Below are 16,729 nucleotides of genomic sequence, written 5' to 3'. Positions count from 1 at the left end.
CTGAAAATCATCAAAAACTCACATGTAACAATACCGTGAAATTTGGGTCATGAGTATGAAGACAATATTTTGTGGTCTAAAAACTTCAATAACTTTTGCAATTCTGCTGGAGAGGACTCGATTTTTGGTTCATTCAAAAGCTGAACTATTCTCCTTCACACTTCATAATGTTAGTAAGGTGCTATCTAGTCATTTAAACACTCTACATATGTTCAAACAGTTCTGCATGAAGTGCTCTGTAGGATCTTTTTTAGACCAGCTACAGATGTGATGTCTCAATGAAAAATGTAGAGGAAAGGCTCACCTTTTTAATTCACTTCAAATCGAGTGATTTAATTCAGAACTGCAAAAGTTATTGATGTTTGAAGATTCCAAAATCCTGTCTTCAAAGTCAAGGGCCAAATTTCAGGTATTGTTACAGGTGGGTTTTTGATGATTCTCAGCCTTTATTGTTAGTACATTAACCAATATCTGTGTGTAAAATACAAAAAAATACTCGTCATGACGCCACAACATCTAGGAACAAGGTGCATATTTTTTCAGATTTTTAGCTCTCTTCCTGTTGCCTCAGGACTTTTCTATGTCAGTAGTTTTCTTTACCGCCCGGTAAAGATGACATTTTGTGTAGTGGAATGAGCTTGAATAGCTTGTTTGCGTTGTTCATAATTTTCATCCGCCTTTTCACGTGCTTCAGATGTGTTGATCTTGAGTACAGACTTGCTTGGCGATTGAGCCCTAAAGCCAATTGATTTTAAAAAAGAGCCTGATGGCCGTCGCTTTTTGACTATAACGTCGCTGTGTGAATCGAAGGAATCTTCTTTGATGCTATCGGTAGACTCGCGGCGATGCTTTTGGGATTGGGTGACTTTTGGTTGATCTGCATTTTGGATGGCCGCCATCAGGTTATCGCGTTGTAGAGGGGCTGGTAGGTTGAATGAATCATCATTGGTATCAGATGGGTCAAAGAGGTCACTAAAATCTGGGTTGTCGATGTTTTGTTCCACATCTAAGACGTCTTGATTGGCCGTATGGAGCTGGAAAGCATCGCGGATATCATTCTCGTTTACGTTGTCCACGAGGTCTATCTCATCAAAGGGCATGGCTGATGGTCGATCACCCATGATTTGGTCCAGTTCGTAGAATGATGGGCATATCCCCTCGATTTGGTCTATATATACAAGATGTGAGCCACAGTATCGGTTCAAATTCAACAAGATATACATACCGGAGAATGATTTCTCTCCTGAGATTCCAATTAGTCCCCCGCCAGTTTGCTTGGTCCTCTCTAGAGCTTCTCGATACCTATCCTCTAACGAGTGCATCTAAATTTTGAAACTACATTAGTATACACGTTTCGCTACTTCCAATACGATAGTGACAAACTTGTTGAACCACTGAATTTCCATCGCGCCCAAAGATTCCATTTTGAATCAAGAATTGCGAGATATCTTCGGCTATCACATTCTTCTTGGAACCCTTTTCGCGCCATCTGTTGTAATTACCGGGGATGAGGACCCATTGGATTAAGATATCGCTAGCCGATTCGCCATTCAAATTCTTATGTCTTGCCCAGTGGCGGTGAAAATCGTCTTTTGAGTTGGTCGGCGTGCAATTAGGAGATTTTAACGTGGCGGTATCCTGCACTGCTGAATTGGTCTTATTGGCCTTTGGCTTGCGTCCTCTTTTACCTTTGACTAGGACAGGTGATGGGGACGTATAAGTTGTTGGCTGAGTATTCATGCTACCGGGCTGGTTAGGCGGTGGTTGATTGGGGTAATGAGGCTGATCTTGGACGGCAGAATTTCCGTGGGCAATTGCTGATGCAGGGGGAGTGCTGATGTGATGACTTTGAGGGAATCCTCCAAAATTTCCATCTGAAGATCCGTGGAAAATAAAGGGCGTTTGCGGCATTGGACCAGACATGTGATCAAACGGTTCAAACCCGTGATCAAATTGGGGAAAATGTTGTGGTGGTCCAGTTTGGTGGTCATGAGAGGGAGGATCGGGGTTGTAGCCATAAATTGGAGGTAGAGGTTCTGATGGAAAGCATCTCTCAGGGGATGGTACGTAATAGTTCATTAGAGCTCTTTAGCGTTGAGACTTGGAAGAGATGGCCATCTATGGAAGTACTTACAAACACGGCCTCAAGAGACCTGTCCCAACGCGCTTTACCCTGCCCCAGTGTTCTGTGTAGATGTTGATTTATTAAGGATGGGGGCATCAGCCCTTTTTTGTTTCTTCACAAATGGTGAAGCCCGAGGGAGGCCACCCTCCAAATACATACAAAGTTGAAACTGTAAATACACAGTTGAAACTGTATCACATGTATTTAATTACACGGTTCAAAATTTTTATTTTGAAAACTTCAACTTTTCCTAGTTTGACACCACCTATTATCCAGCAATTCTGATCTATTGAATGTGATGATGATTCTCATGCGCGGACAAAGTAAACCCGACCGCTCGCCTGCAGATTAATGGTTTGATGTGAATCGGATCTACTTGATCCGAAGTCTGAGCTGCAGATAGTTGCTTATGTCAACTTTTCTCGATGATGATGGCGATGGCGATGATGGTTGTTTGATTGATTTTACCCCAACGGATTAATTTGATTTGATGACGTAGAGTGTATGTAGTAAAGTACGCTAAGGTGATTTTGTTGATTGAGTTTCTGACTTAAATTCTTGAATTTGATAGTTTTGATTGGCTGTTTGAATGAAATCTGTGAATCGAGTTTGGTTGAAATCAGTTTTGCTCCTTTTAAACTTTAAACTTGATCGCAAATCACTAAAAATTCAAACTTAAAAACCCATTTGGTCTTCAATCGATCAATCCATCATCATCATCTCGATTCTCGATCAAATCATCATCAATTTGGTTTTCTAATCTTCAAGTGAATCTTACTCTTACTAGATTCTCATCAGTCTTGACTCTTACCAAGGTCAAAGTACTGATTCTGTAGTCAACTTACAAAACCAACCGAACAGCAAACGATTAGAATCAAGGAATTCATTTGAGAAAGTATTGGAACTTATAAATGATTTACAGTTTTTTGGATCAGATTCATCAACTTTGATTTGAAGATTTGATCAGTTGATCAACTCTCCTTTCTTTTAGACTTGGTGTTTTGTTATCTTTGATCCTTATTTCCTGTTTACCATCTTGGTTAAAACTTAAAAACTTCTTGTATTTCCGATTCTCTATCAATCAATTCACCCAAACTCAACTTGACCACTTACTAGAATATATATATCTATAGATTTAATCCGTCCATCCATCCATTCTTCCCCTTTCTTCGTCCACCACTTCAAAAAACCATTAAACTTTTATCGTTTTCTTTCTTTTGTTGATTTCATTTTTCCTTCTTCGATTACTTACCTCTCATCATCATGCCTGCCATCTTAGACGCTCGACTTTCACTAAGCAGTTCAGTTAAATCTGCTCCTGCTGTTGCCGCTCAACGTCTTCGTCAGCGTGCTCGAAACAATCTACCGGATTATGATCCTGAGAGCGATCTAAGTGACTCGGATGAAGGTTTGGTAGGAATCAAGGAATCCAAGAACACTTGGGAAGACGATGAAGAGACTGCAGTGGATGATGATAGTCAGTAATGCTTCTTTCTACTTACTCATTCGATCATTCTTTAATCTCACATCTTTTCATTTCATCAGGTTATGTTCAAAAGACATTGAGACGAGAGAAGCCATTACCGCCCATCACTTGGCGCAACTTTTTTCGAGAGATCAATTACATCTCTACTATCGCTCTCACCCTAGTTCCTGTCTTGGCTATCTATGGTGCCATCACCACCCCTCTTAGTCGTCCTACTCTGATTTGGTCGATCATTTACTATTACTACACCGGTCTCGGTATCACTGCCGGTTATCATCGACTCTGGGCTCATCGTGCCTATAACGCATCTTTACCACTTCAATATTTCCTAGCTCTTGGTGGTTCTGGCGCCTTTGAAGGTTCGATTCGATGGTGGGCTAGAGGTCATCGAGCTCATCATCGTTACACGGATACCGATCTCGATCCTTATTCGGCTCATAAAGGACTCCTCTGGTCTCATGTGGGTTGGATGGTTGTCAAGCCTCGTCGAAAGCCTGGTGTGGCAGATGTATCAGATTTGAGTAGGAATGAAGTCGTCAGATGGCAACATCGTTGGTATCTACCTTTGATCTTTGGAATGGGATTTGCCTTTCCAACTCTCATTGCCGGTTTAGGATGGGGTGATTGGAGAGGAGGTTTCTTCTATGCTGGTGCTGCTAGGTTGTTGTTTGTACATCATTCAACCTTTTGTGTGAATTCCCTCGCACATTGGCTTGGTGAATCTCCCTTTGATGATAAGCACTCCCCACGTGATCATATCATCACTGCCTTTGTCACTATCGGTGAAGGGTACCATAACTTGTCAGTCATCTCGATCACTTTTCGACACTTGATATTTGGAAATCATTTCCTGACTAATCTTTTGTTTTTCTTCGCATTTAGTCATCACGAGTTTCCTCAAGACTTTAGAAACGCCATCAAATGGTACCAATACGATCCCACCAAATGGTTTATCGCCTTGGCTTACTACCTCGGTTTCGCCTCTGAACTCAAGACGTTTCCCGATAATGAGATTCGAAAAGGTCAATACAACATGAAGCTCAAGGAACTTCGAAAAGACTTCCGTGATGTGACATGGCCCACGAATTCCAACGATTTACCGATCCTCACTTGGGAACAATATGTCGAGGAGGCTAACAAGAAGGAAGATCGTAGTCTGATTGTAGTTGGAGGTTTTATTCATGATGTCACTGAGTTTATGGATGAACATCCTGGTGGACGAGCTTTGATCAAGACTAGATTGGGCAAAGATGCCACCACGGCCTTCCATGGTGGTCTCTATGGTACGAGTCCAGCTTTTTGTAGATTTCTTACTGTGATTTTGCGATGGATCTTGACTGTCTTGTTTTGCTTTGTAATAGATCATTCGAATGCGGCCCATAATTTATTGGCCATGTTACGAGTAGGAGTGATCGAAGGTGGTTATGAAGTTGAACATCTTAAAAAGAAAGTAGGAGTCTTTAGTGAGGATCAACAAATTCCAATCTGTGGACCAAAGAAACTTGAAACCACTTCGACTCCTGTTAGTCCACCTGCAGGACTAGCACCTGAGATTGTTGCCTAGATCATCATGACTTTTCTTTTGGTCTTTGTTTTTGTTTGTTTGTTTGGTTCCATAAAATCAGAAAAAAAAACTCGTTGCTCAGATAGTGATTTTTTTTTGGTTGTCTTTTCAAGAAAAATGTTAGATTGTTTTATAAGTTTGATATATAAATTGACTACGTTTTCTCTCTACTTTACATTTTTTTATTCACATTTTGGTTTTTTGATTGAATTGTTTTGAGACGAAAAAAGAAAATGATTTATTTCAATTTAACCTTGTTTTACGTTTGCTTTTGGTATTGTTTTGAAGATAGTGAGATACAAGTAGCTCGCATGTCCCTTGAATTAAGCTCTCGGACTTCAGTCAAGGTTACTTGTTTAAGCTTTGTGGCTTGCTCCCTCCATGGTTTACTCTGCTTTGCATGATTCTGTCTCACAAGGCCCTTGCGAAATGAAACAAGACGCCATGATTACTTTGCAAAACTTTGTAGGTCCTTGTAAAGGAGATTGAGATTGACAAGAGTAACAAAAGCTGTTCGCATGAGAGCGGGTATTTAGTGGCAGATCCTCTGGCCACCGTTAATTCTGAGTGATGTGGCTTTTCGAACTGACGGGCAAAGTGAGTGGTTTCAATTTGCCGACACCATGGGTAAAATCAGTGAATATGTTGACTCATTTGGTTGGGGTACATGGTCATTTTTTTGATTGCTGCAAATAGGATTTCTATGATATAAACAACTTTTGTCAAAAGGAAACAAAGTAATCCCTACAAGAGAAATATAGAGCAAGGGTTTAAGATTGATTGAAATAAATCTCAATGACAAGATGGAGCAACAAATCAAATAGAAAAGAACTATGAAAAAAGAATAACAAGAATCTTAACCAAAGGAAGAAAAGAGTCTTTCAAAACCAAAAAGGATTTTATAATTCTTTAATTTTCTTTGGATCATCATTTTCAGGTACCAATTTTAAATGTTGAGCACCTGCTTCACGTTTAACTCTAGAAAACAAACCAACATCTGTTTTAAAAATAAAATTAAACGTCACTAATGGCCATGAAGAATGAGAAGGTAATGGATCATAATAATCATGAGCGATTGCTTTTAGTTTAGGTAATCTTGTCCATGGAATCGAAGGGAAATCATGATGTCTAACGCAAAAAATAAAGGTTAGTTTAAGGAAGAGAGTGTAGAAGAGGGCAAGGGGGAAAGAGACGAACTCGTTGTGGTACCCTACGTTGTAGGTTAACATGTTCAAAGGACCGTAGTAACTCCATGTTTCTTGTTCTCCTCCTACACTCCAAAGATAATGTTCTGCAATGAAATGAGCAGCACAAGGGTGTAATGAACCGGCAAAGAATGATGATAACAATAGATACATAACAGCAGTTAAGCTTTACAACGAAAAAGACGAATTCGAATTAGTTTTGGTGATTCTGAAAGGGTGTAATGAGGGGAAATTGTGGCTTACCCGAATGTACGATAAAGAAAGTAATCAAAACTTAATTGAAGTGCAAAGTTTGCAAAAACCCATCGAGTTGGTTTTTGAGATTTAACAAAACCAGGTCTAAGAGCATAAAACAAAATTTGAAAAGTACTATAAAAAAGCAAACCAAAAAAAGACCACCTAATCAGATTTTGTTTTTCAATAAAGAAAGAAAGGAAAAGAAAAGAAGGAAAACACTAACGCGAAAAAAGCTTTTCCAAACACATTGTTTAAACATAATAATTCGAATTTAGTAGGTAAATCAGTATCGACCCCATCTTCACCCAAATAACGATGATGTTCAATATGATATTTTTTAAAGATCATCGAGTAAGGAATCGTAATAGGTATATTAGCAAACAAAGCCAATAATTTATTATTAAGAATCGATTTGAAAGCCAAGTTATGAGTGATTTCATGAATAGCTAAAAACAAATTCTGGTTGGCTGTTCTATTTACAAAAAACCAAAAAAAAAAGAAAATCAGGTTTGGGAAAAGAAGAGTTGGAAGTGAATTGAGAGGCTTACCCTCCAATTGCATAAGCTGTTAAGAAAAAACGCCAGTTCCAGGCAGATTGTTGACCGTTGTTTGAGAGATGTGCAAAGTAGATTGAGATTGAAAGTTGTAGGCTAACAACTAAGAGTACGATCCATCTTGTGGTAGTAGTATAACCCATTAATTTGGTAACCTAAACAAAGAGTCCAAAACACGAAAATCAATTGATGTTGTATTGGTGAGTTTGTTGAAAAGAAGACTTACTTCTGGATGATCTTTAAGGATAGCTCTACGTCTAGATCGATGAGGTTCTTCAGACATCAACCAAAGCCAATCATTCGGATCTTGAGGTAATCCGACCATCTTAGGTTTCCAAGGATCACCTTTCCTCGAGTTAATTGGTTTAGATTCATTGGTTGATGACGAATCTGATAAAGATGAAGTTTCTTCTTCTGATGAAGTGGTAGGACCGATCGATTCTGCTCCAGCAAATAAAGACCAATTTAACTTTGATTCGTTGGTTGCTGTCATTTTGTGAGATAAAATGATGTTGGTATTGTGATGAATGTTTTTGGATGAGAGTGGCTTGAAGGTCGAAAAGTGTAGGAAGTATGTAAAAGGGTGTAAATACTTTGGTGAGCGATATGTTTTATATTTTTTTTTTGGTTCGAACTCGGAAAAGCTGTATTCGATTTTCAGTTCTTTTTGTTAAGGCCAAGACGGCTACACTACATAGGTTTGTCTCAGCTGTTTTTCAACTTTCGCCTGGATGAAAGACTTCAGGAAGTTGATCAGAAGCTTTTTTTTCAGGCTGGACTGTTTTCATCATTCATTTGGTTTTTTTTGACATCATCGCTTGACCAGCTTCAGTTCATCAACTTGGCAATCATCATTACATACTAGTCTACAGTAGTTTAACCACTCTGAACTTTTATCATTGTCAGACTCAATGTCCACTTTGATTGCAAGACTTTTTGGATATGTCTAGCTCGAAAAAATCAAACCGGATTAACCTCAACTCCAGTGTTAGGATAAAGATTGCGTCAATCAGAGGAACAGAAGTTTGAAGGGGTGTAAAGATCTACCCTGCTGTAGTACAATAGAATCAGTCTAGGTCTTTCCAGTGTAGACTCAATCACCATATTTGTCACTGAAGTCTGGTTTTGCCGGAGTAAATAGCCATTGAACTTTGTTCAACACGAAAAGCGCTAGTCCTCTGAGTTGCGTGTTGACATTGCAGACAAATTCAATCCACAAAATGACTACCGCGTAGCCTGAGGCCTAATCAGCTACAGGATCCAACAACGTTTGTTTTCCAAACTAGAGCTTTGATTTGTGGATTCTTCAACTTATTGCGATTGTTGCGTGGAAGGTACATAATCCTATTGGCCTCAGCACCTTCTTGACAACAGTCAGAATTTCATTCTTTGCTAGAACTGTTTTTTACAAGTATGTTTAAAAGTAGGATACGATATGAGTTTGCATATATAGTTTTTGAGAAGATCTATGCAAAATACCTATGAGGCTGAGATTTTTTCTGATTCTTGTTCTTGTTTCGGCAAGATAATTGCTTAACTCGAGAAAGGATTCATGGAAAAGTAGTTGAAAATATAAGTACCTCTCAGAGTATAAAATTCTTGAAGGGTGTAAGAACTTCCCCTGCCGTGGCATGGGTAGAGATAGTCAAAGTATCTCCTACGTAGAATCAATCACCATTGCTCACCCTGAAGGATTGGGCAGCCATAGAATTTTGTTCAACATGAAAAGTGATGGTGCTCTGGTTGACTGTTGTAGACTATTCCCAAAGAAAGCTACCGCGGAGCCTGATCCCCCATAAGCTATGAGGTAAATGAATTCCCGATAAGTGATCATTCTTGTCTCTTAGCTTGAATCTCTTTGTTGTAAACCTGACATATTTGAGTCTCTACGTTGTAAAGATGATCCATTTCTGTTTCAATTCCTCTCAATGTCAGAACCAGGCATGACTTTTGAATCAATTTTTAACAAATGAATCTTGCATACTCTTTGGATGAGCTGAGGAATTTCAATTCTAGCATTTCTGCTTGAAATATTAGATCCAAACTGAAAGCTGAAGAGTCATTCAGGCGAGTTTCAATGGTTGATGCGTTATCTGAATCACAAGCAGATTCAATCTAGTATTGGTTGAATGAAACTGAGGTGTTGAGATACATGGACTCTGAAGTTTGTGTTGATGTTTGAAGAAGTGTCAAAGCAGAAATGAAATGATGGCACTTGTTTCTGATCAGTTTGAGATGGTGAAGAAATGCTGAGAAGTGGTGTTAAGTAGTTTAAGTTTAGATCTTAAGTGGTTTTAATTTGGTTTGAGATGGTTTCATGATTTTCAGAGTTTGAGTTCATGACCTTGTCAGTTTAACTTTGATTGCTTTGACTTTCTCGATTGTCAACTTCAACATGACTTCGACTTCAACCACCCTTCAACCTATTCAACCTCCTCATCCTTGGCAACTATGCGGTCCAGCTCTCTGTCATTTGGTTCTTTACTCATCCGATCTCACTTCGATTCGGGTGAGATTTCCAGTCCTGAGTCGAACTCGTACTGCTATCGGATCTGGTTCGCGTACTTCAATTCGTTTCGATCATCCAGATTGCGCTCCGCTTCATCTTAGACTAGCCATCGCCAACAATTATGTAGTGCGTGGCTCGATGAGTTTTGTGTAAATGACTTGAATGTAACTTGACTTGCTATTCTAATCTTACTCAGGGTTCAATTCAAGTTCATGGGCCACAGGGTGTCAAACTTCAAGATCGCTACATTTTTCCACCTAATCCTCTACCTTCCCTGGAAGAACACCCCTGGATCGAACTTAAAGACGGTGATATCTTTTACGTGGCGCAGTGGCCATTCAAATTTGAACAACGTTGGGATTTACACGCCATTGATTGGAATCTATTTGACCTTGTATGCCTTTTGCCCTTGACCAATCACTCCAAAATCAGACTTTTAGTCCCCGTGAAAACCTTAGGACGCTTTATCATCAGATGACGCAGTCAGCCTATCACTAACTGTACTTCCCTTCCAGGACTCAGTGACTGACGCGGAGACCCGGAAACTAGTGATCGGTTGTCGGGAATTGTGCAAACAAACATTGAAATCAGATCCGCCCTCGGATAATGATAGTAGTCTCGATCAAAATTCGGATTCAGTTTATATTAACAGTCCCCTCTCACCATCTGCTACAATTTCAGACCTGAGTTTAGTTTGCGAAAACAATCAAGACCATATAGGTATATTAAACCCAACCGACACGACATCATCCCTACCTCATCCATCAGACGAACTTCGTCTAGACTGTCCTAGATCTGGAAGTTCATCTTTATCATCTGATTCCGAATCCGACGAACCTCAAATGACTTCTCAAACCCGTCTCCCCACCCGCTCTTCACCTAGGCGAGAACAGACCCCTCCTCGTTCATCTCAGGCTATCCTCAAGGCACCACACACTGATCTCATTCCATCAAAACAATGCGTGGATCGTAACAAACAGCTGAGATTAGTCATCACCCCGCAAAAATCTAACGCGAGACTCAGTTGGCCATTACTTGCCTCTCAACCTCAATCTCTAAATTTCGAAAATCACACCAATCCACAACCAAAGGCTGTAGAATCAATCTCTCCTATCTTGGAAAAGGAGCAGCCTACCCCTATCTCACCCTCTTCAAGTGATCCGGATATGACTCATGTCTCCTTCAGAAGACGGTCTTACCGACGTTCCCCTGAGGCTGTCAATCAAAAGCGTGTGCGTGTCAATGGACCCCTACTTGATGATGAGTCTAGCGGTGAAGATGACCACGGAGACGATGAGAACGAAAACATATCTCAACAGCTTTATCGTTCTCCCCCTTCTCCAGGACGTAGACCTTCGCGCTTTCTTCCTGTCAGTCCGATTTGCTTATTTGTCCGAGTACCTTACGTTGTCTATCACCCCCAATTTGCAGATCTCCTAGTTGGGTACCTTGACACAACTTTGATTCTTGATATTTTCAGTCTCCCGAAGCTTCGACATCTACCTCGCCGCAATCGCCTCCCGCGATAGGGTCGACTGTATTTGATCCTTCCCAACCCACCAGCCCTATCACCCCTCCTGATCTGCGTCCCCGCCGAAAAAGCTTGCTACAAAAAATTCTTATCAAGCGAGCCGTTGAAGTCCATCTTGCTCAGACTCCTGAACACCCAGATCCTATTGGTGGATGCAGCGGTTTTAGTAGCAGTGATGAAGAAGACGATGAGCAAGCTGAAGAGGAAGATGTTGGAAGCACAGATGAGGATGCCGCGGAACAAGGACCTAACTCTACCCCTGAGGTCGACCGAGACCTTGGATTTACTGAGACCGTCGAATCTCCAGCAAATCCGCTGCCAGATCCCCGGTCTCTAGCTTTACTCCAAGTGAGCTTTCAAATGAACCGTGTAATACTATGTGATGGTCTCTCATGTCACGCATTTTTTCTACAGACTACTGCTCTAGCCTCATCCTCAGACTCTGATGACTTGACAACCCAAGCAAGCCGCGTGTTTCCCTCCACCAATGGCAAGGCTCAGTCGTTTCACGCACTTGGCGTATCTAGATCCCCAAATTCTCTTTTATCGCCTACCCGATTTTCTCCAACTCAGTCTCGTCGGTCTGTCTCCCCCAATGCGAAACTTTTGGCTGAATACGAAAGTAGAGAAGGATCTGGCCAATCCAGCTCACCTAGCCCAATCAGCGTCGAATTTCCTCTAAAAAGCAGTTTTAGACGACAATCTTATACACCTGAGGAGCTACAAAGCTTTTCTACTCAGCCTGGAGCTGCCCACCTTCAATTTACTCCCAGCGCCACACAAATTCGGACAGCACTCAAATACAATACGCAATTGAATAGCCTAAGTCCTTCTTACACAGATGAAGATGAGGAACAGCAGCGAGCAGAACGTCGAAGAAGTTTACGATCTTCAACGCCTGGTCCTTCTTGTTCATCCTTTACACCCAGTCCAACGAAGCTTACTAAGATCGTCAACGTGCAAAACGAAACAACAAGCCCACATCGCTTGATCAGAACTCCAAGATCATTCTTGATCAAACGAGGTGGATCGTTAACTCCATTGGGAGTGCCGTTCTCGCGTAGTCCTACAAGACAACACCCTATCAAGCCTATTGAAGAGGATGGAGAAGGAGAGTATGAATTGGACGAATCGGGTAAACGAAAAGTCAGGTTTGATAGAGATGTCTTTTGTCTTGAATTTGATAAGTTACCTGAAGAATTACCCAAAGAACCTCGCAGTAAAAAATCCAAAATCGAAGCCAAACCTGAAGATTCAAATCAAGACTCTGCACCAAAAGTGAGTGTATCATCTGTCATTGTTTATTGATCTTTTGATGTGAAATTCATATAATTTTTAAAGCCAAGGGGTAACCGACGTCGCAAAGCGAGTGATCCCGGTAACAGTTCTAACTCAAATCGTCCTAGGCGAGCTTCGAGTAGGTTATCTGTACCTGTTTCCAACCGTGATCACGCTTCACGACGTGCACGCGGCGGTGAGTTGTGTTCAATATCTCAAATGGGTAAAAATCATGGCCCATAAGCTTTGTGATTTCCTTTACTAAAATTTTCATTCGGCTTTTCATCACAGATCAATCTTCAGATTCTATTGCTGCATTTCAAGGCCGAGAATACTCGACAATCAATTCAAGCGGAGGTCATACTTCTGTTGATGATTCGGCTATTGCCACTATGCCAAATCAACCAGATCAAAATGACTCGATCATTTCACAAATCAAGCAACAATTCGTGAATCTCGGCATTGGTGGCAATAATAGCACCAGACAGCGAGCGAATTCTTTACCAGCTGACGTGTCACGATTCGCGAATCGGAACAACACTACTGAGAAGACTGCAGACCCAGCAGATCTAGCGAACGAGATGAAATGGTTATCACTAAATACAATCAATACACATCCTTATCTAAAACAACATTCAGGCATCACCGAAAGACCCCATTCTGCTCCTTCTTCAGCTTATCTCAAAACTACTACAACACCGCGTCTCAAGTTTCCTGAATTAAGTTCATTTGCACCTCAATTAGTTGGTGTACGAGAAATGATTCTTGCTCCTATTCAACGTTTGAGTTTACCTCATCTGGATATGTCTTGGAAGAATATCTTCACTTCTTGGAGGGATCCTGTGAATCCTCCTGTAGCTAGTCTTGTGGACCCTCAAGGTGATGGTGATGGTGAAGAGTATCAATCAGATGATGCCTGCTCAGAAGACTCAGTTATCATTGTGATCAACGAAGATGCTTTTCCGACATCGCCGGAAGCAGAAGCAGAACCTTCTGATCCACTTCCTTTGACAACAGATGTGGTAGTAGCTGAAGAGGATCTTAAAGTGGATTGTCAGGAAGATATGGTATCCTCAAATACATCTTCGAAGCTAGAAAACGTGTCTGCAGACGAAGATCAACGTCAAACAAGTAAAAAACCATCAAGACGAAAAGTTGCATCACCACCACTAAGTTCGAATTCTAATACACGAACACTTCGATCACGATCCACTAACGCAAAAAACGGAACTTCAACCACTCCTGAACCTGTTCCTGTGACAAATAAAAGAAGTAATTCAAATCGAACTGATTCATCTGGATCATCTAAAAACGAAGTTGATAATAATCCGAAAAATGAAAGAATAAGTAAAGCAGGAGGAATGACTTCACCACGGAAGACTAGATCTAGGACTCGTACTCGAACTGGTGAAACTGAAGATCATCATGAAAAAAAGATACTTGATACTGAACATAATAATAATAATAATATTTTTGAAATTGGAAATGGAAATGGATTGATTAATAATCATAATAATAGTCAAAATAATCGAAGACGTACTCAGAGTTCAAAGTAAGAGATTACTTTTATAGTTTTTTGAGGGATTATGGATGAAGATGATTTGGAAATCGATCAATTCTTTTGTATTATTATCCACTTTTTTTTGGTTCTTATTTCGATCGATCTTTGTTATTTTTTTTGGAAAAAAAGGAAACAAAAAAAAACTGTACCTTATATATAATACTACATATACCAATCTATGTGTTTTTATTTTCTTTGATCGGTTTTAGTTTTTAGTTTTTGAAAATTTAGGAAAGTCAAGTTTTTTTTTGGTTGTGGAAGAAGTAGTGAAAGATTATTATAGTATTGAAGATGATGAAAAAGATGTATTCTTGAAATTGTTCTCTTCTTGATTGGTTTTGTGGATGGTTTCTTTTGAGATCTGTTTTGGGTTTTTAGTTTTTTGGAAAATAAATGGATACGTTTCATTATAAACAAAAGAAAGCCATCTAAGTTGAGTTTTTGTGAGTAGTATGCTTTGAGTTTATGAGGTCACTTATTCTCATTTTTGAGTGGGATAACATTTTGGAGTTGTGATTTGGTCATTGGTACTCTGGAGTTTATTTGCAAGTCAGTACATCATTGAGAAATTGGGATTGAAGGAAATCGGAATCACAAAGTTGTAACAATAGTAATACAACACAACCTCTTTAGATTCATCAATTCCTTCCTCATTGTTAACCAACTAAGCCAAGGGCGGAGCATTTATATCTAGTTAGATATCACTTATCATTCAAGTAAGAAAGAATTGTAATGAAAGGATTGGACATATAATTTTATGAACACCACATTAAGTTGAATATCCTTTGTTTAGATAGATGTGAAGTTTCTTCACGTTAGGCTTCAAGAGTTCTTCACCACTTCCTTTACATTGTTATGTACATCTTTAGACTCGGAGGAGCAAGAAGAAGACAGTCAAAAGCAATTCTTAGGGTTTGAGATTGGATGGGTTTGATAGATGATTGATATGACCTTTCTATCCAACATAATTTGCAATGAGTTCAACAAGCAAACACCGTGTTCGTCTAATGTTTGCTCGTCGGCAAGCGCACACGAGTCGCCTTTGTGCCTCAAAGGGAGTCCGTGTGCGCTTGTCGTCGAGAGACTGCCACACAGACACGGTGAAAGGTGAAGACCATCAGAGTGGAAGTGACAAAACCGCAATATTGCGGTATCACTCAACCCTCTCCACCGAAGAGTTACCAACCGAGAGTGAGGCACAGACTAGGGGTTTCAAATGAAAGGATCGTGACCAAAATACTTTGTGCCGACACCCTTCATGCAGACATGTTAGATAGATTTTTGTTACATCTCGATCTTATAGGGTTGCGATTGACTTCCTGCCTCTGCACGCGCTCGAGGTCAACGTTGGCTTGATTACCATCTCCAGGTGACTCCTTGAATGCACCTTTACAATCCGACGTTGTTCACCCGTACGCCGATCAAGTGTGTGTGATGGTGTCTCTCTGATATATCACTTGGGAAAATTTCACTTGCTGTGCATGTGCTTGATATTTCTTTTGTTCCATATCTTTTTACCACTTTGAATTTGGAAATATCTCAAACTTCCGACTCTGAGTCAATTCAAACCGCTGTGGTCTTTGAACTCTGGTGTGAATACTGTGCTTAGATTCTTTTTGAAAAACTCTTTCTGAAAACACCGACGACATCGACTTACCCAATCATCAAAGATTAAACCTCACTATTGAAGATGCATCTCAGTCAGCTTCTATTCATCTTAGTAAATCTTCTCCCATATATAGGCTTAGTGTTTGGGGATAGTACACAAGAATGTGGACTGTTTTTTGGGCCAAGTAGAATAGATGGCAAATACAGTCAGTACTCAAACTTTCATTTTGATCACCTTTTCAAATAGACACACTTGAATCTAACACCAACTTTTCCTAGTCTGTCAGAATTCAGGCCGCATGGCATACCTCTGTGCACCACCACAATTTCCTAAAATTCCTCTGGACAATTGTGTACCTTACGTTACTGCTCCAGCATTAACTGGAGTTGATACTCAAGCAACCCAAACCCATCAAGACTGTGATACAGCGAAAAAACATGACGACGAGCGTTACATCAGTGCGTTGTGTTGTAGTTACCACATTACAACAAGGTATTCAAAACTGACAAATCATCTTCGTAATGATTTTCTAGACTGTGGAATGCTTGCCGTGCTGGCTACTGGTAATATCGTTAGCACGGCTTTCCGATGTGAATATAACAACTGGAATTTGAATGGTGATAATCTTAAATTTTTTATAATGTTTTCTAAAACTGACTGTTTGAATTTTACATTTGAATAGTTGCATATGAGTGCAAACTTATAGCAGATCATTCCATTGAATAGTGAGTCAGGATCATCGAATGAATATTGCACAAGATAAGATAAAAACTCATCTCTCATCTCTGATTTTCTTATCAATTGGAAGTGAGGTGGATTATCAATTTCCAGAATATAGGGATTATTTGATATCATGAGATATGTATATAAATAAAGTGATCAAGTAGATCTGTACCCTCTTTGATACAGCTGGAAAAGCAAAAAAAATGTAGATAGGTAATGTGATAATTCAAGTTGCTAGAGCCAGAATATAGGATGTTGCAATGAAACATAAAAATGTCATTGGAATGTTGTAAAACAGAATACATATGTAGTGTACATAGATTGATCAAGGAGGTCTATGCCCTCTT

General features: G+C 40.0%; 4 protein-coding genes across 4 annotated transcripts; 3 read left to right on the top strand and 1 right to left on the bottom strand.

The window, feature by feature from the left end:
* Positions 1 to 2,874: 2,874 nt before the first annotated feature.
* MELLADRAFT_45837 (uncharacterized protein) lies at positions 2,875 to 5,451 on the top strand (the record flags this gene model as incomplete). The annotated part of the gene is made up of 4 exons (XM_007417615.1): positions 2,875 to 3,602; positions 3,671 to 4,412; positions 4,494 to 4,894; positions 4,973 to 5,451. 4 exons carry the CDS (start codon positions 3,389 to 3,391, stop codon positions 5,173 to 5,175), a joined length of 1,560 nt encoding a protein of 519 aa, XP_007417677.1.
* Positions 5,452 to 6,074: 623 nt separating this feature from the next.
* Positions 6,075 to 7,664, bottom strand: MELLADRAFT_94954 (uncharacterized protein; the record flags this gene model as incomplete). The annotated part of the gene is made up of 6 exons (XM_007417638.1): positions 6,075 to 6,303; positions 6,373 to 6,546; positions 6,624 to 6,749; positions 6,841 to 7,089; positions 7,166 to 7,326; positions 7,398 to 7,664. 6 exons carry the CDS (start codon positions 7,662 to 7,664, stop codon positions 6,075 to 6,077), a joined length of 1,206 nt encoding a protein of 401 aa, XP_007417700.1.
* A 1,902-nt stretch (positions 7,665 to 9,566) lies between these two features.
* MELLADRAFT_68888 (uncharacterized protein) lies at positions 9,567 to 14,045 on the top strand (the record flags this gene model as incomplete). The annotated part of the gene is made up of 6 exons (XM_007417621.1): positions 9,567 to 9,806; positions 9,877 to 10,074; positions 10,196 to 11,050; positions 11,161 to 12,489; positions 12,553 to 12,685; positions 12,781 to 14,045. 6 exons carry the CDS (start codon positions 9,567 to 9,569, stop codon positions 14,043 to 14,045), a joined length of 4,020 nt encoding a protein of 1,339 aa, XP_007417683.1.
* A 1,695-nt stretch (positions 14,046 to 15,740) lies between these two features.
* MELLADRAFT_124224 (uncharacterized protein) lies at positions 15,741 to 16,516 on the top strand (the record flags this gene model as incomplete). The annotated part of the gene is made up of 5 exons (XM_007417665.1): positions 15,741 to 15,864; positions 15,938 to 16,117; positions 16,193 to 16,276; positions 16,342 to 16,384; positions 16,468 to 16,516. 5 exons carry the CDS (start codon positions 15,741 to 15,743, stop codon positions 16,514 to 16,516), a joined length of 480 nt encoding a protein of 159 aa, XP_007417727.1.
* Positions 16,517 to 16,729: the final 213 nt, after the last annotated feature.

Source organism: Melampsora larici-populina (assembly GCF_000204055.1).
Source record: "Melampsora larici-populina 98AG31 unplaced genomic scaffold MELLAscaffold_76, whole genome shotgun sequence".
Classification (NCBI taxonomy): Eukaryota; Fungi; Basidiomycota; class Pucciniomycetes; order Pucciniales; family Melampsoraceae; genus Melampsora; species Melampsora laricis-populina.
This window is presented reverse-complemented; position numbering and strand designations above follow the sequence as displayed.